This window comes from Vulpes lagopus, chromosome 24, assembly GCF_018345385.1.
Source record: "Vulpes lagopus strain Blue_001 chromosome 24, ASM1834538v1, whole genome shotgun sequence".
Classification (NCBI taxonomy): domain Eukaryota; kingdom Metazoa; phylum Chordata; class Mammalia; order Carnivora; family Canidae; genus Vulpes; species Vulpes lagopus.
In genome coordinates this window covers 41,297,815-41,317,086 of record NC_054847.1, presented here as the reverse complement: position 1 = coordinate 41,317,086, position 19,272 = coordinate 41,297,815, and the positions used below count along the sequence as shown (strand labels likewise).

The following is a 19,272-nucleotide window of genomic DNA, read 5'->3' as shown; positions in this document are numbered from 1 at the left end:
AAAAAACCCTAGATTAGTGCCATTCATTCATTTGCTCAGTAAGCTTTCAGTAGGTCTCAGTGGCGGCTGAGTGCAGGCAATACCACGTTGGCTCACAGGACATAGCAGGTGGGAAATGATTAAAGGACAGCCTGAGAGAGTTATGGGAGGGGGGAAGACAAGGTGCAGGAATGCAGAGGGTGCCCCCCAGACAGGGACCTGGCCCTGCGGACAAGTTATAGGACGACGCTATGCTTGTTGTGGTGAGCAGATGGAGCAGTCAAAAGACAAGGCTAAAGGTAGGCAGTGCTAGGTCATAAGCTAGGCTTAAAAAAAAGGTTTCAGACTGAAGGTCACAGGAGGCTCAACAAAGAATTTTTAAGTAGACAAACTGCACGTCTGTGTTTGTTTTCTAAGACAGTGAACCCAAGAGGGCAGGCACCGGATTTCCTAGCTTCACCCATACAACTGAGTACTGCAATGTAAAGCGACAGGTATTTTTTGATAGTGGAGAACACTTTTAATAACCTCTGAAGCAAGAAGGAAGATCAGTTTCATTTTCCATATGGCAACCCTTCACAGGCTCCATGGTCTCATGAATTTCAAGGTCATGGAGATTTGCTCTGGGAGACGGGAACTGTCTTTGGGCTTTTGTGAAAGGGCAGGTAGCAGGGTTGGGTAACACGGTGAGCAGACCTCCTGAAAAGCCCTGTTATCATTAGGGACAAATGAATTAAAAGTTTTGGGTTTAAGACAAATGTACTCTAAGGAACTTTAGGATGGTGATGAGAATTCCAAGCAGGCAATTTTATCTTTGAGACTGACCTTTATGGTGAATTCAGCCTAATGACAGTGTGGGCACAGAGCCAGAAGGGAATGCTAGAAAAATCCAAGCCTGCTGAGCCCCCCACAAGACAGTTTCCACCGTGACCACAGAACCATTAAAGGCCCCCCCAACATCACCTAACCAGCCCATGTACTTATACCGCTAAGTAAACACGCTATTTTTTGAAATACTTAAATTCTAAAACCAAGGTCCAAATGTTCACATTCTGATTTGCTTTAGGTATGAAGGAGATGGGCTTCAGGCCCTAGAGGACTGAGGATCTCTAACTTTGGGGGTTGTGATCAGAACTTAGCTTCTTGGCAGGATAAGGAGGTGCTGATACAATGAGATGCTAATTAACATGTGAAGCTCTCAGAGGTGGTTTTAATTTCCAGCAGAGTCCTGTTAACAGCCCTTCTGCGAAGAAGCAAAGATTGAAAGTCAAGGAGGGAATCCTGGGGAGGCCCGCACGTACCTGCCCAAAGTTTTCTTCATCGATACAGAACATGAGGTCCAGTTCAGTAGGATCATTTTCTAAGATCCATTTCAAAGAGTTGTAATATTCACTATCCTAAAAGAAATGACACAGAAATTAAGTACAAACTCCCCACATACAAACTCATTTGACTTCTTCAAATAATTGAGTCCTTCTAACGTAATCCCCTTCAGAATGCTCAAGAATTACTTCGTCACTAATAGGTTTCCTGCTCTGCTCCAAACCTACTCTTCTCCTTCAATTTAAAATACAAACCAAACCAAAAAAGTGTTTTGGTACTAACAGGGGATTGGACTTGAATCCTGCCTTCTGTTAAGCGTAGAGGAAGCAATCTGCCCTGGCTTGGCAGAAATAACTTATCAAGTTGAACATGGAGAGATCAATATACTTCCTATCTTTTAAGGGTGAAAACATCAGAGGAAAACAGGAAAGACAGAGAATGTTCTACTTTAAATACCAATGATTTTATACCCCTTTCCTGTGCTTTGGTTGCTCTCTGCAAGTCCCATAAACAAACAGGAAGGCTGGTCTGGTGTTAAAGCCAGAACACAAGCCACAAGGCCCGGGGCTCATCTCTCTTGGGCAGGCCCGGGGGCTCCACCACTGGGGATGGGCCGGACAGGCTCTGGGAAGGCAAGAGAGAATGTGTGCACCAACCATCAACAGGTGAGTATAAGATTTAGACTTTAAAAGAAATGTCTATGTTCCTAGCTTCCTCATTACATTATAATAAAGGCCTAAGTTAAAAGTGGAAGCTGAAAAGAAATTTGAGGCTGGTAAGTGTAGCGACTCGCCCACAGGAAAACCAGCTGAGTGGATTCAAGGGCACTGCTGGTGTCACCCTCTTCCTTCAGAGAGAGATGATGAGCAGAACCCCGACTGATGCTGGCAGACAATGAGAACATGGCTCATACGCCCAACTATATAAGAGACACCATCAACACTACACCAGGGCCAAGGCAATGCAGGTGCTTTCTGATCAGGAGACAGGATATGAAAGCAGAGCTGCAAATATCCCAAAGGGACAAAGAGCTTCCTGATGGCCCTGTGAGTGCGCAGGCACTCAGGCAAACACCCACATGCTCGACTGGAGCTCCATGGTGTGGGGCTATGGGTAAAGTAAAAGAAAAACAGAAGCAAAAGGTACATTGTGAGAAGAGTGTCATTTTTCGTTTGTACAGAAAATCGTTTCAACCCTAAAATGGTGAACCTGGATAAAATGAGTAAGTTGAATGCAACGTGAAAGCCCGAATCACTTTGCAGAGAGTGTCTCCTGGCATCATTTTCTAACAGGGTTCATCCTGTCCCCTGGACCGTACCGGTCACTTCCACATCTGGGGTGATGGTAAATGCTCTTCTCTTTGTTTTCTGGCCTGTGCTCCTGCCATTTTTTGAGATCAGAAAACAGAAGGAGACCAGATGGATCTCTAAACAGTCATATTATTAGTTTTCGATGGAGAGCTGGAGCTGCAGTGAGATCCCCACACGACCCTCGGATTTAATTTGGTTAAACCAGTTCTGGGTTAAGTGAGGTGGCCCAGATCTGTGTCTGCCCACCTCAAGCACCACTGAATCTAGGAAATGTGAACAACGATTTACTTATTATAAAAGCCAGGGAGAGCAATTAACTCCTTGGACAAATCAATGTTCCCTGTTCATAGCGAATGACAACACCCACAAAAATCACCGTGACTACAACGTGGTCTCAGCTACCTCTCTCGAAGGTGGCCCGTGACGCCCATGGGAGCGATCTATATTCACTTACCACAGATTCCATGTCATTCAGAGTTATCTGCTTTCCCAACATCATTTTGTAAAACGGTCTAATGAAGAAACCTAAGATATGGTGGAAAACCAGGGGTTAGTTTCAAAGCTTTGATACTGCTGTGCATCAGAGCATGAAATAAAAAACTAAGCTGCCCACAGGTTGGATGAGAGGCCAGGCCTGGCCTAGGGGAAGGCGGGGCTCAGGAAAGGGAGAGAGTACAGCACGGAGGGAAAAAGAGCTTCTTGAAGGCCAAGCAGGCGTCTGCAGCTCAAACAAGCCACATGAGCGGGAGAACAAAGGAGAAGTAGAGGGTAAGGTGCCCTGTCAGGACAGGCAGCGAGGGGTCTGGGGAGCGCACAGCCCGCAGGGGGTGCTGGAGAGTCAGGCTGCCGCCTGGGGATCGGGTGTTCTGGAAAAGCCAGGTGAAAATTCACCTGCACTTGGGGATCACTGCTTGGGCAGTAATGGGGAGACAATCAGGAAGGGGGCAAGAGGGGAACAAGGGTGACCACCCAGAAGGCTTTGCTGTCTTCCGGGGGAGGGGGAGTGCACAGGATCTGCGGGGGGTGGGGGGGTGGGGCTCCCCTTCTGGCCTCACACACCTGTGGGCCCTCTGATTCTCGACTCAAGAATTCCCAGGCACACTGCTCTCCCCTCTGTGGCAGTCTCCTCCTCCCTGCTGTGTTCCTGCCTCTCTCCACTCCTCCTCTCACAAGAGCCTTGGCTCTCTAGTGACCCCAGCTCCTAAATGCCTACTCCTACCCCACCCTCGAGGTGTGGCACAGGTCCACTCCCCAGACCCTCCTGCCAGGCTGCCTTCTCCTTCCACGCTCCCTCTTCCTACAGGCCCCCATTCTTCTGCTCCTTGCCTATTCGCCCATCCCCTCCCACAGAACTGAAGTTCACTGAGGCCAAGATCTTATCTTCTTTCTAGATTTCTCTGCAGCAACTAAGAATGTCTTCTCACTTGGCAGAAGGTAAATAAACAGACCTTTAAGAAAGCTAAAATGGATCTATCTATACAAACTAAAATAATCTATGGTGTAACTCCCAAGTCGCAGAATTAAAATATATTTATATACATATATATATATATAAAATACATAAATAATGAGTGCAGTTTCCTTCTAATCAGGAAAAAAAAAATGTTCACTTTCCCCACCAAAAATAAAACATGAAATAAGTGGATCAAAATCAGCTAGCAATTACCAGTGAAGATATATTAAAGGGAGAAGTACAGAGGGGCCATCCATTTTCACTGGAATAGCTAAAGTTCCACAAATAATTAACATAATTACTCAGAAAACCTCATTTTCTATGGTAATTATAATTTTGACCTCAAATATTACTCTCTGCTCTCTATCCTCAACTGTGTTATGCCCACATTCTTCAAAAACAGATATTTTAATTTTTAAAATTTTTTTATAGATTTTATTTATTCATGAGAGACACAGAGAAAGAGGCAGAGACGCAGGCAGAGGGAGAAGCAGGCTCCTCGAGGGGAGCCCGATGTGGGACTTGATCCCAGGACCCTGGCATCACGACCTGAGCCAAAGGTAGATACTCAACCACTGAGCCATCCAGGCCCCGCCCAAAATAGATTTTTTATTTATTTTATTTACTTATTTTTTTAAAGATTTATTTTTATTTATTTATGATAGTCACAGAGAGAGAGAGGCAGAGACACAGGCAGAGGGAGAAGCAGGCTCCATGCACCGGGAGCCGGACGTGGGATTCGATCCCGGGTCTCCAGGATCGCGCCCTGGGCCAAAGGCAGGCGCTAAACCGCTGCGCCACCCAGGGATCCCACCAAAATAGATTTTTAAAAAGATTTTATTTATTTATTAGAAAGAGAGTGAATGTGCACACTCACAGGGGGACAAGCAGAGTGAGAAGGAAAAGCAGACTCCTCACTGAGCACAGAGCCCTTTGTGGGGCTCGATTTCATGACCCTGAGATCATGACCTGAGCCAAAAGCAAGAGTCTGATGTTTAGCCAACTGTTTAGCCACCCAGGTTCCTCCTTCAAAAATATTTCTGACTCCACTTCCTCACTGATGATTTCTGTAATCCCCCCTTCCAGTCAGTACTTCTGAAGTAATGGAATCCAGAAGAGTTGTCTACTATTAATCAGCCTACGGATCCTGCCAGGGAAGAAGTCTGACTTCTAACTCTGAGGTTACCTTGAAGTTCTTCCCTGACTTATATGCTCTAAATAATAATGAGATTCTTTTGTGCCATCTGTTTAAGCAGTGATCTCAGGGTCAAGGTCTTCACTGACTTCTAGCATTGCTTTGAAATTATTTACAGTCCCTTCACATTAAAAAACAATAATCTGAGGACAAACAGAACAATAGCAGGATATTGGGTGGATGAGATCATTTTCATTAACTTTTCAATTAGCTTTTCCATCTGTCACCAAATCTACCTCTTGCTAAAAAAAAAAAAAAAAAAGTTACTCTGGATAGCAGAAAATGTGCAAATACAGAATGTTCTGTGCTTCACACTGTCAGTTAAAAAAATTTTTTGAAACTGTAGACACTATGCCTTCAGTGCTCAAATTAGGATGACACCAGGGAAAAGCACCTTTTATAGGCAAACCATAAAACTAATTTATCGAATTCTAGAGAAATCAGTGAAACTTTTGCTTAAAATTGTGATGTGAAAGATATGAAGCCTAATAAGGAACCACAAACAGCAATGTCCCATTTTGGTTCTTTTGTGACACGTCAGTAACTTACCATCTAGAAGTTTCCCATGAAATACTGCCAGACCAGCAACTCTTCCAATAAAAGTGAAATAGGACAAATGGTCTTCATTACAGAGGCCTGAATTGGGATTTATCTGAAGTGTGTAGTTGTCCCTTTGGGGAGGGATAGAAGGGAAAAGCACAATCATACTTTTAAATAAGAAATGCAAGAATCTGAATTCTCCTTTGCCACCTGTCATTGGACTTGCACAGCGCACCTGCGAACGTTCTGTACCCAATGGGACAAGGCATAAGCTAGAGGACAGGACTCACTGTCTAGTTAGTCCCTTTGTGACCCATTGAGGTCTAACAGAACAGTTACACTTCTTAAGTTACACTTCAAGAAACTGTTCATATTTGAGTACTTTTTGCTCTACAGAAATGTCAGTTTCATATGGTTTAGGCGAGTATCTTGGGAGGATGAGAAACGCTGTCTAACACAGAGGAACCATGTGTGGATTCCCAATGACATGAGTACCACGTTTTCTCTGTGAGGATGAGGGTTAATTCCTTTGGGAGACTTTTGGTTTGGAGATTCAAGTTTTTCTGATGGACCCAACCCTTGGTCCGACCAGCACACTCTGCCCTGAAAGGTGCCCTCCCCTCCCCCACTCAACAAGGGCACTGGTAGCAGCATTTGGTGTCTCAACACTGCAAACCTCAAAATGTTCACACGTATCTAATCACCATTTTTTTGGTCTCAACATCTTGAGATCAGTTGGTTTCAAATGGGGCTTCATAGATTCCCCTGGCATGGGGGTGGTGGTGCTGTCTTTCTCTCTCTCTGGGAATGTGGGTGAGAGGTTAGGGTTTTACCTTCCTACCCTGCCCTCCACTTCAAAGGTTTTACCAATTTCACATAGCAGGCTTTCTCAAGCAACTGGAGAACAACAGTAAACAAAATGGGAAATTCTTGGCTAGATCAACCAAGGAGGATGCTAAGGTTGGCTTCTAAAATAGCTTCCAGGAGAGTAGCACCAGCTAGATAATGTGGGAGAAGCCATATCCCCTTAGAGCACAGGCTGCCTTTCAGCAAGGTCAACTATTTTACTGGGGCCTCAGGTCTAGTCTAAGCCTTTGGAGACCCTACAGCCTGGAAGGAATGTGTGGCCTTGTAAGTCGCAGGTGTTTGATTCCTGAGAAGGCATCTAAATCGGCCTCAGTTTCCATGTTTGGCAATCATGAAATCCTAATGCAAGGGAGAATCTGTTTCTTTCCTTACAGGACCAGGACACGAAGAATGGGTCCTCAAGGTTCGCATCATTTGCCTTTGAGTAGTAGAACTTCAGAAACTATTCTTGTCTGTAACCTGATGAATTTCTGAATTCTGACACTGACAAATCCTCTCGAATTAGCATAACATTACAAATGAAAATTGCCTTTTGTTCCCTACCATAAGTACCCAGCACATTTTCAATTTCAATGACGTGAACCAGGATGACAAGGGAAAAATTATTTTTAGGTGTTCACAGAGTACATTACTTCACCATGGAGAGTCGGAACCTGTTCTAGATCTATGACGGTTGGGGGGGGGGGGTTAAATCGGCACTGTTAATTCATCTTAAATGACTGAGCCACTCATTCTCCTGTTAAATTTAAATTCGTTATGAGTAAAACTGTTTCAGTGTGGGGGTGGGGGGGGGTGGGGGCCACATTCAGAGAGCCCTCCGCATACTCACGTTGCAGAGTACTCAAAAAGCCCATAGTAGGGGTTGAACATCTCTTTGGACAGGAGGAAGAACCACTCTCTGGCCACACCCCCGTAGTCAAGACCTTTCTCTGATTCAAATTCGATCCACAGTCTAGCTTTCAGGACATCCGGTCTTTTCACAGACATGATTCTCCGATAGGACTCTTCAAAGATGTTATTTCTGTGAAGTTTCATTTCAAACCTATTTGGAATATCAGCCTACATGAAAGAAGAAAACAAGCCTGTAATCACACAGTAAACACACGCCTCACTCTCGAACAGAAAAAAAAATCCAACAACAAAGAGCAGAAATGACGGCAGTCTTCAAATAAACAAGTGATGAAGGGTTCCAGCTGAGATTCCCTCCTTCAGGGATTTTCTTCACACAGACAGCAAGCCCCACTATGTCAGGATAAGATACACAGAGTATGTGCCAGCAGCTGGCAGATTCAGCCGGGAACACATGATGCACAAGAAAGCGTGTTTGAGGAGAAGACCGTCATCCTCTCCCCGTTTTATAAACCATGTGGGGCACTTATCCACCTACGGGCCACTGAAATATGGTCAACTCTCCACATCGCTTCTGTCAAAGAAAGGGATGTTAGTCCAGGTCACAGAAACCCATAAAACAATCCCCACTTGGCCGAGATGAGTGCACGTCCAACTCTGGCAGGCACTCTAGCTGGGAGATGGGAGCCCCCATGCCTATAAGCTAATTTTGTTGCCATCAGAAGTGGGACCTCGGTTATCAGGCCAAGTTGTGGGAAAGCATTGTAAAGGTCACAGTTCATGAACATGAACGTAAGCACTTGACTGGAGTTGGGCATAACCACAGCCTGGACACAGAGGAGGACCAGGGTGAGCCCTGCCCTGACAGTGGATCTGCAGAGTGAGCCTCCTGGCAGGTGACACCACAGTGGAGGTGCTGGGGAGAGATGGGCTACTACCCACAAAGTCATCCCCTGCTACTGGGGGAAATGTAGGTTCCTCACAAAGTTAACACTGAGGAATTTTACATGTGTGTGTCGAAGTCACTTCAAGGGCAGTTATCCAACAGCTACTTGAATCAGAACGCTGGGAGAAGAGAACCCCAAAGTGAGAGCTCCCGATGCAGAGATGATGTCTCGTGCATCTGGGCATCCCCATCAAAGAGGCCCAGAAAAGAGGGACTGGCTGAGGGGATGGAGGCTGGGCAGACTGGGGTGAGGGGAGCCATGGCCAATACTCTCCTCTTCCCAAGGGGAGGAAGCCAAGGAACCGTGGCTGGTGTAGAAACCACGGATGCTCAAATTGAAGGGAAAACTGGTAAAACCTGGACCAGAGAGGTAAAGTCAGGCAGTACAACAGAAGACGCAGTGCTGAAGACCCAGAGAGGATGTGTCAGTAGAAAATGTAATATTGTGATTTAAATGCTGCCTGTAAAAAACCTCATAGGGTTTCTCGGTCTTGTAAAAATCTTACAAGGTTTCCCATTGAGAATTTTAATCTGAAAATTTACACTTGCTCTTAATATGCCAAATATTATAATTTAGTATTACAAATTATATTTATATTAGCAACAGGATTAAAATTATACTTCTGAATTGGAAGGGAAGGATGGGAACATTTTTGTAAGTGGGGTCTAGGTTTTATGATGATGACCATAGGCAAGTGTACAGGCTTCTCCAGATTTTCTGACTAGGTCCTGAATTGGTTTATATCCCATTAAAATCATTTCTATCTTTTCATGTATTACATAAGAAATGACTGCTCAGGTTGATTTGATATGTAATACTAGGTTAGTCTTCACTTACCATGTCTCTTAAAAAAGAAAATTCAGATTGAAGATCCAGGTGGATCAAAGTGCAATGGAAAAAGGAAGGTAGTATTTTTAGTATACACATAAAGGTAACACACGAGTCGTTCTCACTGAAGTAACTTTGGTAACTTACAAATGACTAGAACAGCATTTCTGGAAGATATGTTACTCACAGGTTTCTTTAATTTCTTCCTAAAGTAGTCATATTTCTGCTTAAATTCTCTGGAGTAAGGAACAGCCTGGAAGATAAATTTATACATATTGATAATGTACACAATACACTAGAAATTTTAGGTCTACTGAGCCAACATTCACAGAATTTCACACATCATAAACCTTAAAATTCTCACTCTCCGTATTATCACTGAAATTTATATAATGTCTATAGTGTAGACAGAAAGGCCTAGAGGTGATTACGGCAAATCAGCACTAAGCAGGGGGCTTTTACCCCTTAAAATAACTGGATTGACATCATTTTTAGAGATATGCAACATAAACCAAATACACTGTCCACGTGACTTTTGTCTAAATGGGAGTTGAGGTGTAACCTTTTTTGGGGGGGGATTTAGATAAAAGTCATTGGCTAGGATTCTTTGAGATAAAATCCAAAATCACCTATGTGGTCATTTTGAAAAGACTAACTGTGCTTTTAGAAACCATGGGGAGGAAATAAAATGACAAGAAAGGCCAGTGAACGGATACTCATAGCAAGGGATATAAAATCAGGTAGACAGCATTTTGGAAAGGTCTTCGATTTAGGAATGGAAGGTTTGCCTCTTACTAGTTAGTAGGTCTTGGGCAGGGATTTCTGTATATCTGGAGTGGCGTATCTACGAAGCAGAGTGATGGTACCAAAGGCGTGGGTTCAGTAACTGAGTTGGCTATCATTACTTAAAAGTTCTGGAATCTCTTCTGGTAAAGTAATAACATTTTAATGTCATTTATACTATTTACTTGCTATAGTGTAAAGTACTTAAAATATCTGAGAGCCAGAGCCCTGACTTCAGGCTACTGAAAAGGCTTATTATTTTTTTTTAGAAAGCGGAAAAGATTGGCTTTTGCATACACATGGACATAACGTGACAAGCCTCGTACTCAGAAAAACTTGTTGCTTTTCCACAAATAGTATGAATTTGGGCAAGAATAGTTCTGCTGATATCATTTTGGACTAAGTTAATAAAATATACTGATCCTTAAAGTGTCTCCAGACTCCAAGCCTAACATCTTATACTTTTTCAGAAAGAGGAGAAGTGACAAACAAAAGCTTCCCTCCTTCATACTATTTTAAGACACAATCACACGAACAATAAGCCAAAACAAAAATAACCACTCTTATAGAAAACAATAATCATGTCAGTGTTTTGCTTTGTAATTCAAGAGCAATAAAGGCAACATGTTTATATGTCCTAAGGAGATTCTTAAGACAATTTATGGTACCTAGGATCTCAGCTTTTAAGCTATTCTTCATTGGATTTTCCATTGAACACTAGATTTGACCATCTATCATATTTATTTTGGGCCGTGTTCAGTCTGATGAAGTCAATTATGAATCCTGATACTAGAAAAGGTAGAAATTTTGCCAATATTCAGGAGACCACCAAAGTAAGGGCAAGGATACACTGTTCTGACATAAGCCAATGAGGACATTATCATGTTTTTTGCTCTAATACTATATCCCATCATAAACTAAGATTTCCTGTACAGTTTTATGGATTCTTTGGTGGTTCCTCTGCTGATTCGTTCAACAGATACTTCCTGAGCTCCTATTGTGTGCCAGCATTTTAGGTGCTAGGGAAATAATGGTACACCCACCAAAGATTTCTTTTCCTGTTCCCTCCAGGAGCTTGCAAGCTATTGTGTGTAACAGGCAGTAAGAAATAAATAAATGAATAGTGGTAAATGTACTGAGGGAAAACAGAGTTGCTGGTAGGCTCCTTTATAGGAGTGGTCTGAGCAGAACCCAGAGGGCAGGAAGGAAGACGCCATGACAGGAGCAGTGTATATAAAGTCTCCAGAAGGAAAGTGTTCAGCTGATGCTTTTAACTACACTTAACTGTGTCAGAGGGAAAGTAAGTTGAAAAAAATGCCCTTTCATTATCTCAAGCTGGCTTTAGCAGACCGGACTTTTAAGGCAGACTCTGGTGCCAGCTAGCCCCGCGACATAACCTCCTGACTACAGAATTTCTTCATAGTCAAGGAAGAAATGGACTAGATGAACTTCAAGGCTCTTCTGTTTCCAAAAACCTGTGGTTCCCAGCAATTATTTTTTGTTTTTGTGTCCCCCCTGAAAATGTTGAAGGCAGGCCTAAAATACAAGTTCAAGAGTCTTAAATCACAGAGGGAGGATATATCTTAAAATGTTGCCCCCAGCTTGTGTTCTCTACTCTCTTGCTTGACTTGTACCTGGGAGGTGCTGACTGCATGTGGGTGGAAATAAAATGCTGAGATATTTCTGATCTTTCTTATTCTGGGCAATGATGCATGAAAGCTGAAAAATCATTATCCTCCTCCAATACTTCTCTTTTCTCTCTGGAGATAGTTCTTATGAATAAGAAGCAGCAGAATAAATAGGTTTTTATACTCTCTTCCTGAACTAATGCCAACAGGACAAAGACCTCCCTGGACAAAGACCTCCCTACAAGTGCAGCCTTTGAAGAGAATCACGAGTGGAGTACATGTCTGGTATTTGTTTATTGTCTTTTGAAATTTTGGCATATTATTTTCTTGCGTACAACTTAACTTCTAACATAAAGCCTGATCCAAAACTTAACATGTTTGTTGATAAAAGCCCTTAGCTCTATATTATATATGTTTTCTTTTCTGAACAGAAGTGAAAGCCTGACTGATCGTCTAAGTCAGGTCTAAACATTCTCACATCGCTCCAGTCCAGCTGATGCTGGTGCTCCTCAGAGGGGGGCTCGTGTCTGACGTGGAGACCCTGGCGCGGCCAGCACACCCATAGCTCCTGTTCTACTTCTGGCCTTTGCTGGGATGGATGGCAACACGGGTGGGTTTCTGAGCTTCTGACAAATTGAGAATGACAGCATCTTCCCTATTCTTGAGTGGACTGTTGCTGAGTTTCAAAGCAGCTGATTTATAAAGTTCTCAAAAAAGTACAAAGCGTTACACAAACATGAGATAGTATTCATAAGAGCAGCAAGCACGGACAGCACTTTACCAACGCTTTCACTGGTGATGCTTGTAACACAGACTTACAGTAATGCTGTGTTGAGCTGCCACAGACAGGGAACCCCCCCTCCCCTAATCCGGATATTTTTAAAACTTGGGAGAAAGAGAAACTCTAGGTTCTAGATAAGCAGAAAGACTTAAAATTAAAGACGGGAGCATTGGACCTAGACTTGGTGCTTGGGCTGGGGTTTTAATCCTCACATGGGGCCACAGAAGTTGCCCTACAGTCTGTATGACTAAGCTAGGGAGTAAGAAACAGAGTTCCCTGCTTAAAACCTACATCTGACACAGGGACAAGAAAACTTCCCACCAGCCCAGGAAAGTTGTAAGGAAGCTTACCTTCTGTCCAGGACCACAAACGAGAGAAAAACAAAAAGAAACAGACCTGTAATAAATTCATACTCTAAGCCTACACCAAAGTGGGTATGAAGTCCACAGTTATATTAACTGGGCCTGCATGATCCCAAGCTAAGAAGTTAACGGTAAATACAGGTCAGGACTTATAAATGCCTCATAGGGGAGGAAAAAAAAAAAAGATGAGCACACACACACAAATTATAAACTGAACTTTTTATAAACTGAACTAAACTGAACTACCATTGAGGGGAGTCTACAGACACAACATATGGGAGATTTAGTGCCCCTATGGCCAGAGATAACAGAATAATCTAAAAGAGAATATGAAATAAGCATTTTAAGAATGATTTGAGAGCTAAGTATGAGTTAAAAAAATAAAAAAAAATAAAAGAACATGATAGAATAACAGTAACTGAAAAGACCAAGCAAATTGAAAAAGACTCAATGGAATGATGAGTAATTAAGCACAGTTACTGAAATAACAGACATGATGAACTGGTAAAGGGTAGGTTACAAAAAGCTTAAAAAAGAATTAGCTGGAAGAGCTGAGCCCACAATATAGCAATGAGAGAGAGAGAGAGAGAGAGAGAGAGAGAGAGAGAGAGAGAGGGAGACAGAGAATAGGAAAGCTAAGACATTAGGAAGACAGAATGTGAAGGTGAATCACACACCCAAGAGGAATTACTGGTACAGATAACCAGGAAGAATGGCAAAGATACAGTATATGAGAAATAGCTGGAGAATTTTCCAGAATGGAGGGAAGACAAGGGTCCCCAGATTGAAGAATTACAATGGGTCCAAAGCAGAATATAAAGAAATGCACACTTAGGTTCATGACAGTAAAATTACACAATGTCAAAGTCACAGAGAAAATTCAAAACTGCCAGAGAAAAGAAAGACTTAGCTACCAAAAAATGACAATCAGATCAATAGCAAGCTTCTCAACAGTTCTGGAGGCCAGAAGACAAGAAAAGAATCTCTCTCAGGTATTAGGAAAATAATGGTTAGTTAAGACTTCTAGAGCTAACTATCATTTATCAGAGAGGTCATATAAGCCCTCTCTCTCGGACTAAGAGATTTCCACTCCCAGACTCAGGTGGGCACCACCATCCCTGGGAGGGTGTGTTCAAACAGATTTTGCAGGGCTCACTCCCCAAAGTTGCTTGATTATCAGTAGGCCTGGGTTGGGACCCCCAAATTTGCATTTCTAACAAGTTTCCAGATGATTCTGAACTGTAGACAACACTCTAAGAATCTGGAATCCTACTTCATTCAGAGGAAAACCTAGAGGTAGCAGGTATAAGAACCAATGGTTGGCGAAGAAATCTGCTTATATGTAAAGGACGTAAACAAGCACTGGCTGCTGAGAAAAAAGTTAAAATATTAATGGCTATTTGGAAAGTTTTATAATGTTGCTGAACAATGGAAAGGGAGTAGGAAGGATGGTATGAGAGAACCCCTGAGTCCCATCTTACTCAGGAGGAGAACAGAGTGATCAATTTTGACATGAAGTACGTTGGTTACAAATAACGTAAGCACTGAAAGAACAGAAATAGAAAATACAACTTCTAAGCAAGTAGAGGAAATAAAAGAAAATACAGGCTATTTTATTTATCTAGTCGAAGGTAAGAAAAGAGAAAAAACATAGCTAATTAAGCGGGAGAAAAGATATACCAGGCAAATACTAAGAAAGAGAAAGTAATTGATTGATAAAGCCATGCTCGCCAAGGGAGAGTCTGACACTACCGTCTTGGTTAGATAGAACAGCCAGGAAAAAAAAGCAGTGATGGAAATGGATAATTTGAACACCATATACTTGATATAATGGACATATAAAGAACTCTATACTCAACAAAGACAGAATACACACTCTTTTCAAACACAAAAAGAACATTTATATAAAAAAAATGGCCGAGCTGCCAAGGAAGTTTCAAATATCTGGTAATCAATATTCCATAGATAATATTCTCTGACCACAATGCAATAAAATTAGAAAATTAGTTAAGAAATGGATAGGCAAAAACCCTTCCATACTCTTAGAAATGAAAAGCATGTTCTAAATAACTTGTAAGTCAAGGAGAGAAAGCAATCATGGAAATTACCAAATATTCAGAACTGAATGACAACAAAAGCCAGCTGTCTACATGAAGTTGCTAACTACCTAAATATGCATGCTCTTCCCGAAAGAAGACTCCCTACTACTAATGAAAGAGTAAACAAGGCTCTTTTCTTAATTTAAAAAAAAAAAAAAAGATCTTTCTTTGGGTCAAATCTACTTGGACTTATGATGCTAAGCAATTGTCAACATAGTAAGAACTAATGGTGTTTGAGTGAAGGCAGATGATCAGTAAGTGATAGAGATATTTCAAAAGGCTTCAGAATTATGTCAAAAGTCCTCTGTCACTTGGAAACAGCACTGATTCCTGAATACCTTGTTTCTCATGATGCAGAAGAGAAAATAGGACTCTAGCGCTTTATCGTGACTGTGAATATATAAAAAGGAAGCCATGGTGGTAAGGCAGGTGTTGAAGTCACATAAAAAGCAGCTGTTTTAACTGAGGTATGATTGGGCACTTTGCGTTACACGGTACCAAAGCAGCTGAACAAAGCCAATAAACAAATCCAACAAATTAACTTAGGGGATGTCAAATATCAGGGGAGATTTGCATGGTATTATCTTTTAAGTTTTCAAACAGACTTACCTTTAATAACTCAAAACATAATTTGAACTGAACCAGATTAAAGCCACAAAAGCAGTATTAAAAAAACCCAAACCTACTGGCCTCTTAGCCCAGCAGTCAATATGCTTTTATTTCCTTTGGCTCCTCCAGTTTTTAACAGATCCCCAAGTCTGCAATGTTTTGTGACGCCACAGTTTTCCTGTAATTCCAAATTAGCTCCCCGGGCTCCTATCAACACTGACCAAAGATGCTGGTACATTCCCTGTGGATGACTGTGACCCAGGCGGTGCTGGGTACCAAGGAGCCGTTACTGCTGAGTGATGGGGTGGGGGTGGGCTGAACACCACATGTGGCAGTATTTTAAGAGGGCTCTCTACCTAGCTTCCTTTCGCCCTGGGCGTATAGGCGGGGACCGTAAGGTAGTGGGTCAGCAGAGACAGAGGTTCTTAACCCTGCCAGCTTCAGAGGTTGGCTACAACCTCACCCAAACTTTTCCAAACGTTCCACGCTGGAAGAGATTCAGATTGTTAGCATGCATTTACCACCCTTGGCCGAAAGAAATGACAAACTCTACATATATAGGGCTTGGCAAAAAAAAAAAAAAAAAAAAAAAAAAAAAAAGGAGGGGGGGAGAGGACATTCTGATTGTTATACTTTTCATCCACCTTTTTACACAGGAGGAAAAAACGTACAGTTTTGTTACTATTGGCAAAACACTTTCCACTTTCTGTTCCTTTATAAGCGAAAGCCCTTCAAAAGGCAAATGCAGTTGTATCCCACCCGGGAATTCCAGTGAGGAGGAGATGGGAGTGATGCTAATCTAGCCAACCACACCAGGCCCCTGGCACCAGGTGAGCAATTATATACAAGAAATACATGTTTAGATGTAACCCAAATATTAGACTGAAGAGTTAAAACTTGAGAATACTGACCGGACCAGTAATAGCTGGATTCTGCAGTCTTGGATCTTCCCACTGAGTAATTTTGCTATCTGAAAATTAATGTTAAAAAAAAAATCAGCATGTTAATTCAAATCTATTCTATGTCAAGAATGTTTTAAAAAGATTTTTGGATTTTTCAAAAGCTGTTCTGTCTCCCATACCAACCCCCTAAATAAATGACTTAGTATTTCAGGGTTAGAAGAGAAACCTATTCTATATGGCAATCCTCCACACACTCCCAATACTGTTTAGTTAAAAACACTCCATCAAAAAAGCACGACTAAAGCCAAACCATCTATTCACACTGTTTTTGGCAAGAAAATCTGCCAGAATTTCAATTATAAACCCCTGTTCTTTCAAGGATTTATAACTTGATCTTGATTTTCCTTTAATTGAAAAAAGGCATAACAAGTCTCAGCCCCTAAAAAGTTAAAACACACACACACACACGATTTTTCTCAAGTACTTTTTTCTTCGCTCATGGTGAGGGAAAACTGCTTTCCATTAAGAATCCGAATGTTGAACAAAATAATAATCCATTACACATGTCACTCAGATGCACGCAAATATCAAAGCAGCTAAGAAGTCCAAACAGTGAGCACTGGATATGGTGGACAAACAACATAGAGACAGGTTTCCCTTTGGGTCAAGGTGGCGAGAAGCAGTGTCCATTCTTCTCAAAGAGTCAACGTCACCAAGACTGTTGGTTGCTGCCTCTACACCTGCTTCAGTGGTGTAGGTGATACTGTGTGGTAGCCGCCCTACATCACTTGGGTTTCATGACTGTGCTTGTGGGTTACTGTGTGTGCGGGGGAGGCAGGGATGGACTTGTGGGAAAGGTATGGAGAGGGCAATGGGTCCTCTCTGGAGTATTAGGGAATATCTAAGTTGCTTAAAAAAAAAAGGTGTGGGATTATTTAAGAATACTGATTCTGCTCATTTCCTGTATAATCTGTAAGTAGACTGGTAAGAATGACAAATAAATTTAGCTTTAGTGACCCTACGAGGAATTTTTCCAAACCTGGTATAATAATTATTTTAATGAAAGCGAAGATCAAGTTCTAAAATGAAACTACCAAAGCACCTGATTTTTGAGTCATGTTGGCAGAAAGTTTATGTAAAATGTTTCAATGGTTTTACAGAATTTTGATGGAAGCAAAAGGCTCCCTACCTCATGAATAGGAATTTGGAAAGGAAAAGTTGCCATTGTGATGGAGAACAAAGGAAAACCAAATAAATCAAATATAACTGAGTAATAGCTCCCTGGTCCACAATCTTATCACCTGGGAACTGTCAGAGCAGAAGTAAGTTAATGACTATGTACACATGGCGTCTCCCAAGGAGTCTGTCCAAACCCCAACTTCTACCCTTGACGGGTGCAGGTGTGTATCCCATAGTGCCCTCAAATCCAACTCTACCAAAACCAAACCCATGCCCTTCCAGGACCAGAACTCGTCCCTGTGATCCTATACCCCCAACACCACTATCACAGCGCACTCACTGCTCACACCCAGCACTGGCCACCTCCCTATCCAACCCGGCCATTCTCGGCTGGTGCTCACCAAGCTGCACCCCCCCATATCCCACTTGAGAAGGCTGCCTTCTGGAGTGTACTTCTCTTCCATGGACTATTTCCTATGCTTCCCTGGCCTCGGGCACACTCATTCCTGTTCAAGACTTCCTTTGTAGTTCTGCCAGAAGGATCTTTCTAAGGAACAAATTTGACCACTATGACACCCCCACCCCGAAAAATCCTCAGAACTCCCCCCTCCTGCCTGCAGAAGGGACCCAAAATCCCACCACTGGCAGACGCCCTTTAACTTGACCTATGGTATCATGCTAGCCTCTTCTGCATGCTGGCCACCTGCAACCCTACCTCAGTTCTCTATGGCACAGTCCACACACTTTCATACACTTGCATGTTTTTGCCTTCCTGGGGTTGTAGCCCCCTTGCTTTACTAGATAAATCTGACTCATCATTTGGAATCCATCCAAAAAGCAAGCTGTTCCTATGGTCCTCTTGCAGCCAGCCACCAATCCTGGTATCTGGCCACGTAGTGAGAAGGTGCGGTCCTCACTTTTCCTGCTTCTTTAAAGCTGGTTCATTCCTCTACCCAAATGAAAATACCCGAGGCTTGCTACTAGAATATAAGTCCCTTGAGGACAGAGACTGGGTGTTCCTTATCTCTGCAGCTCCCTCTCCACTGCTGAACACGCTTCCCAGAACATAACAGGAGGCTAATAGGTTATTTCTTTAAATGACTGTACGAAGCTGATGGCGAAAACAGCTTCCCTTTTAAAACAGTCTTAAGATTTCAGAACCACACAAATTTCTATGTGGTTACAAAACAGATCGATTTTATACCTAAATATTGTCAGTATAGGATATGAATGAGGAGTGGCCATTTCCTCATTTTTTTCCCCAGAACTTCTAAATCTAAACTTGCTTTTTGTCTTCAATGTATTTGAAATAAAGGGACAAGAATGAAGGAGAAGAATGAGCCAGTTAATGTAGCTACTATTAACAGGTTTGGTAAGCCTGATGGCAAGAAAGACTAAAACAGGATTTTATAGCCTCAGTGGAATCTTATTTTCTTTTAAAAAAATTCTTTTTTGGAATCTTGTTTTCTCTTCTAGCTTTGTCTCCAAGACACCTGTAGCCACTGACTCAGCTGCTGGGCATACCTGGTTTTTAAGAAGAACCATGTGATTCCAAAACGAGGTGTAAACTCAGTTCAAGATCTTCCCTTAACCTTTGTACTCCAGTCTCGAGACGGGAGCTATGTGTTCAATACTTGA

The 19,272-nt window shown here is 42.3% G+C and overlaps 1 protein-coding gene across 6 annotated transcripts in view; it reads right to left on the bottom strand.

Annotated features, from left to right (window-relative positions):
- NEDD4L (NEDD4 like E3 ubiquitin protein ligase) overlaps positions 1 to 19,272 on the bottom strand; it is a 340,490-nt gene that overhangs the window by 23,680 nt on the left and 297,538 nt on the right. For all 6 annotated transcript variants that reach the window (XM_041739415.1, XM_041739414.1, XM_041739418.1 and 3 more), the window contains 6 exons: positions 16,465 to 16,523; positions 9,479 to 9,544; positions 7,497 to 7,726; positions 5,810 to 5,931; positions 3,067 to 3,137; positions 1,281 to 1,376 (listed from right to left, as the gene is read on the bottom strand). In XM_041739415.1, coding sequence (XP_041595349.1) covers positions 1,281 to 1,376; positions 3,067 to 3,137; positions 5,810 to 5,931; positions 7,497 to 7,726; positions 9,479 to 9,544; positions 16,465 to 16,523 — 644 coding nt within the window. The remainder of the gene's footprint in view (positions 1 to 1,280; positions 1,377 to 3,066; positions 3,138 to 5,809; positions 5,932 to 7,496; positions 7,727 to 9,478; positions 9,545 to 16,464; positions 16,524 to 19,272) is intronic.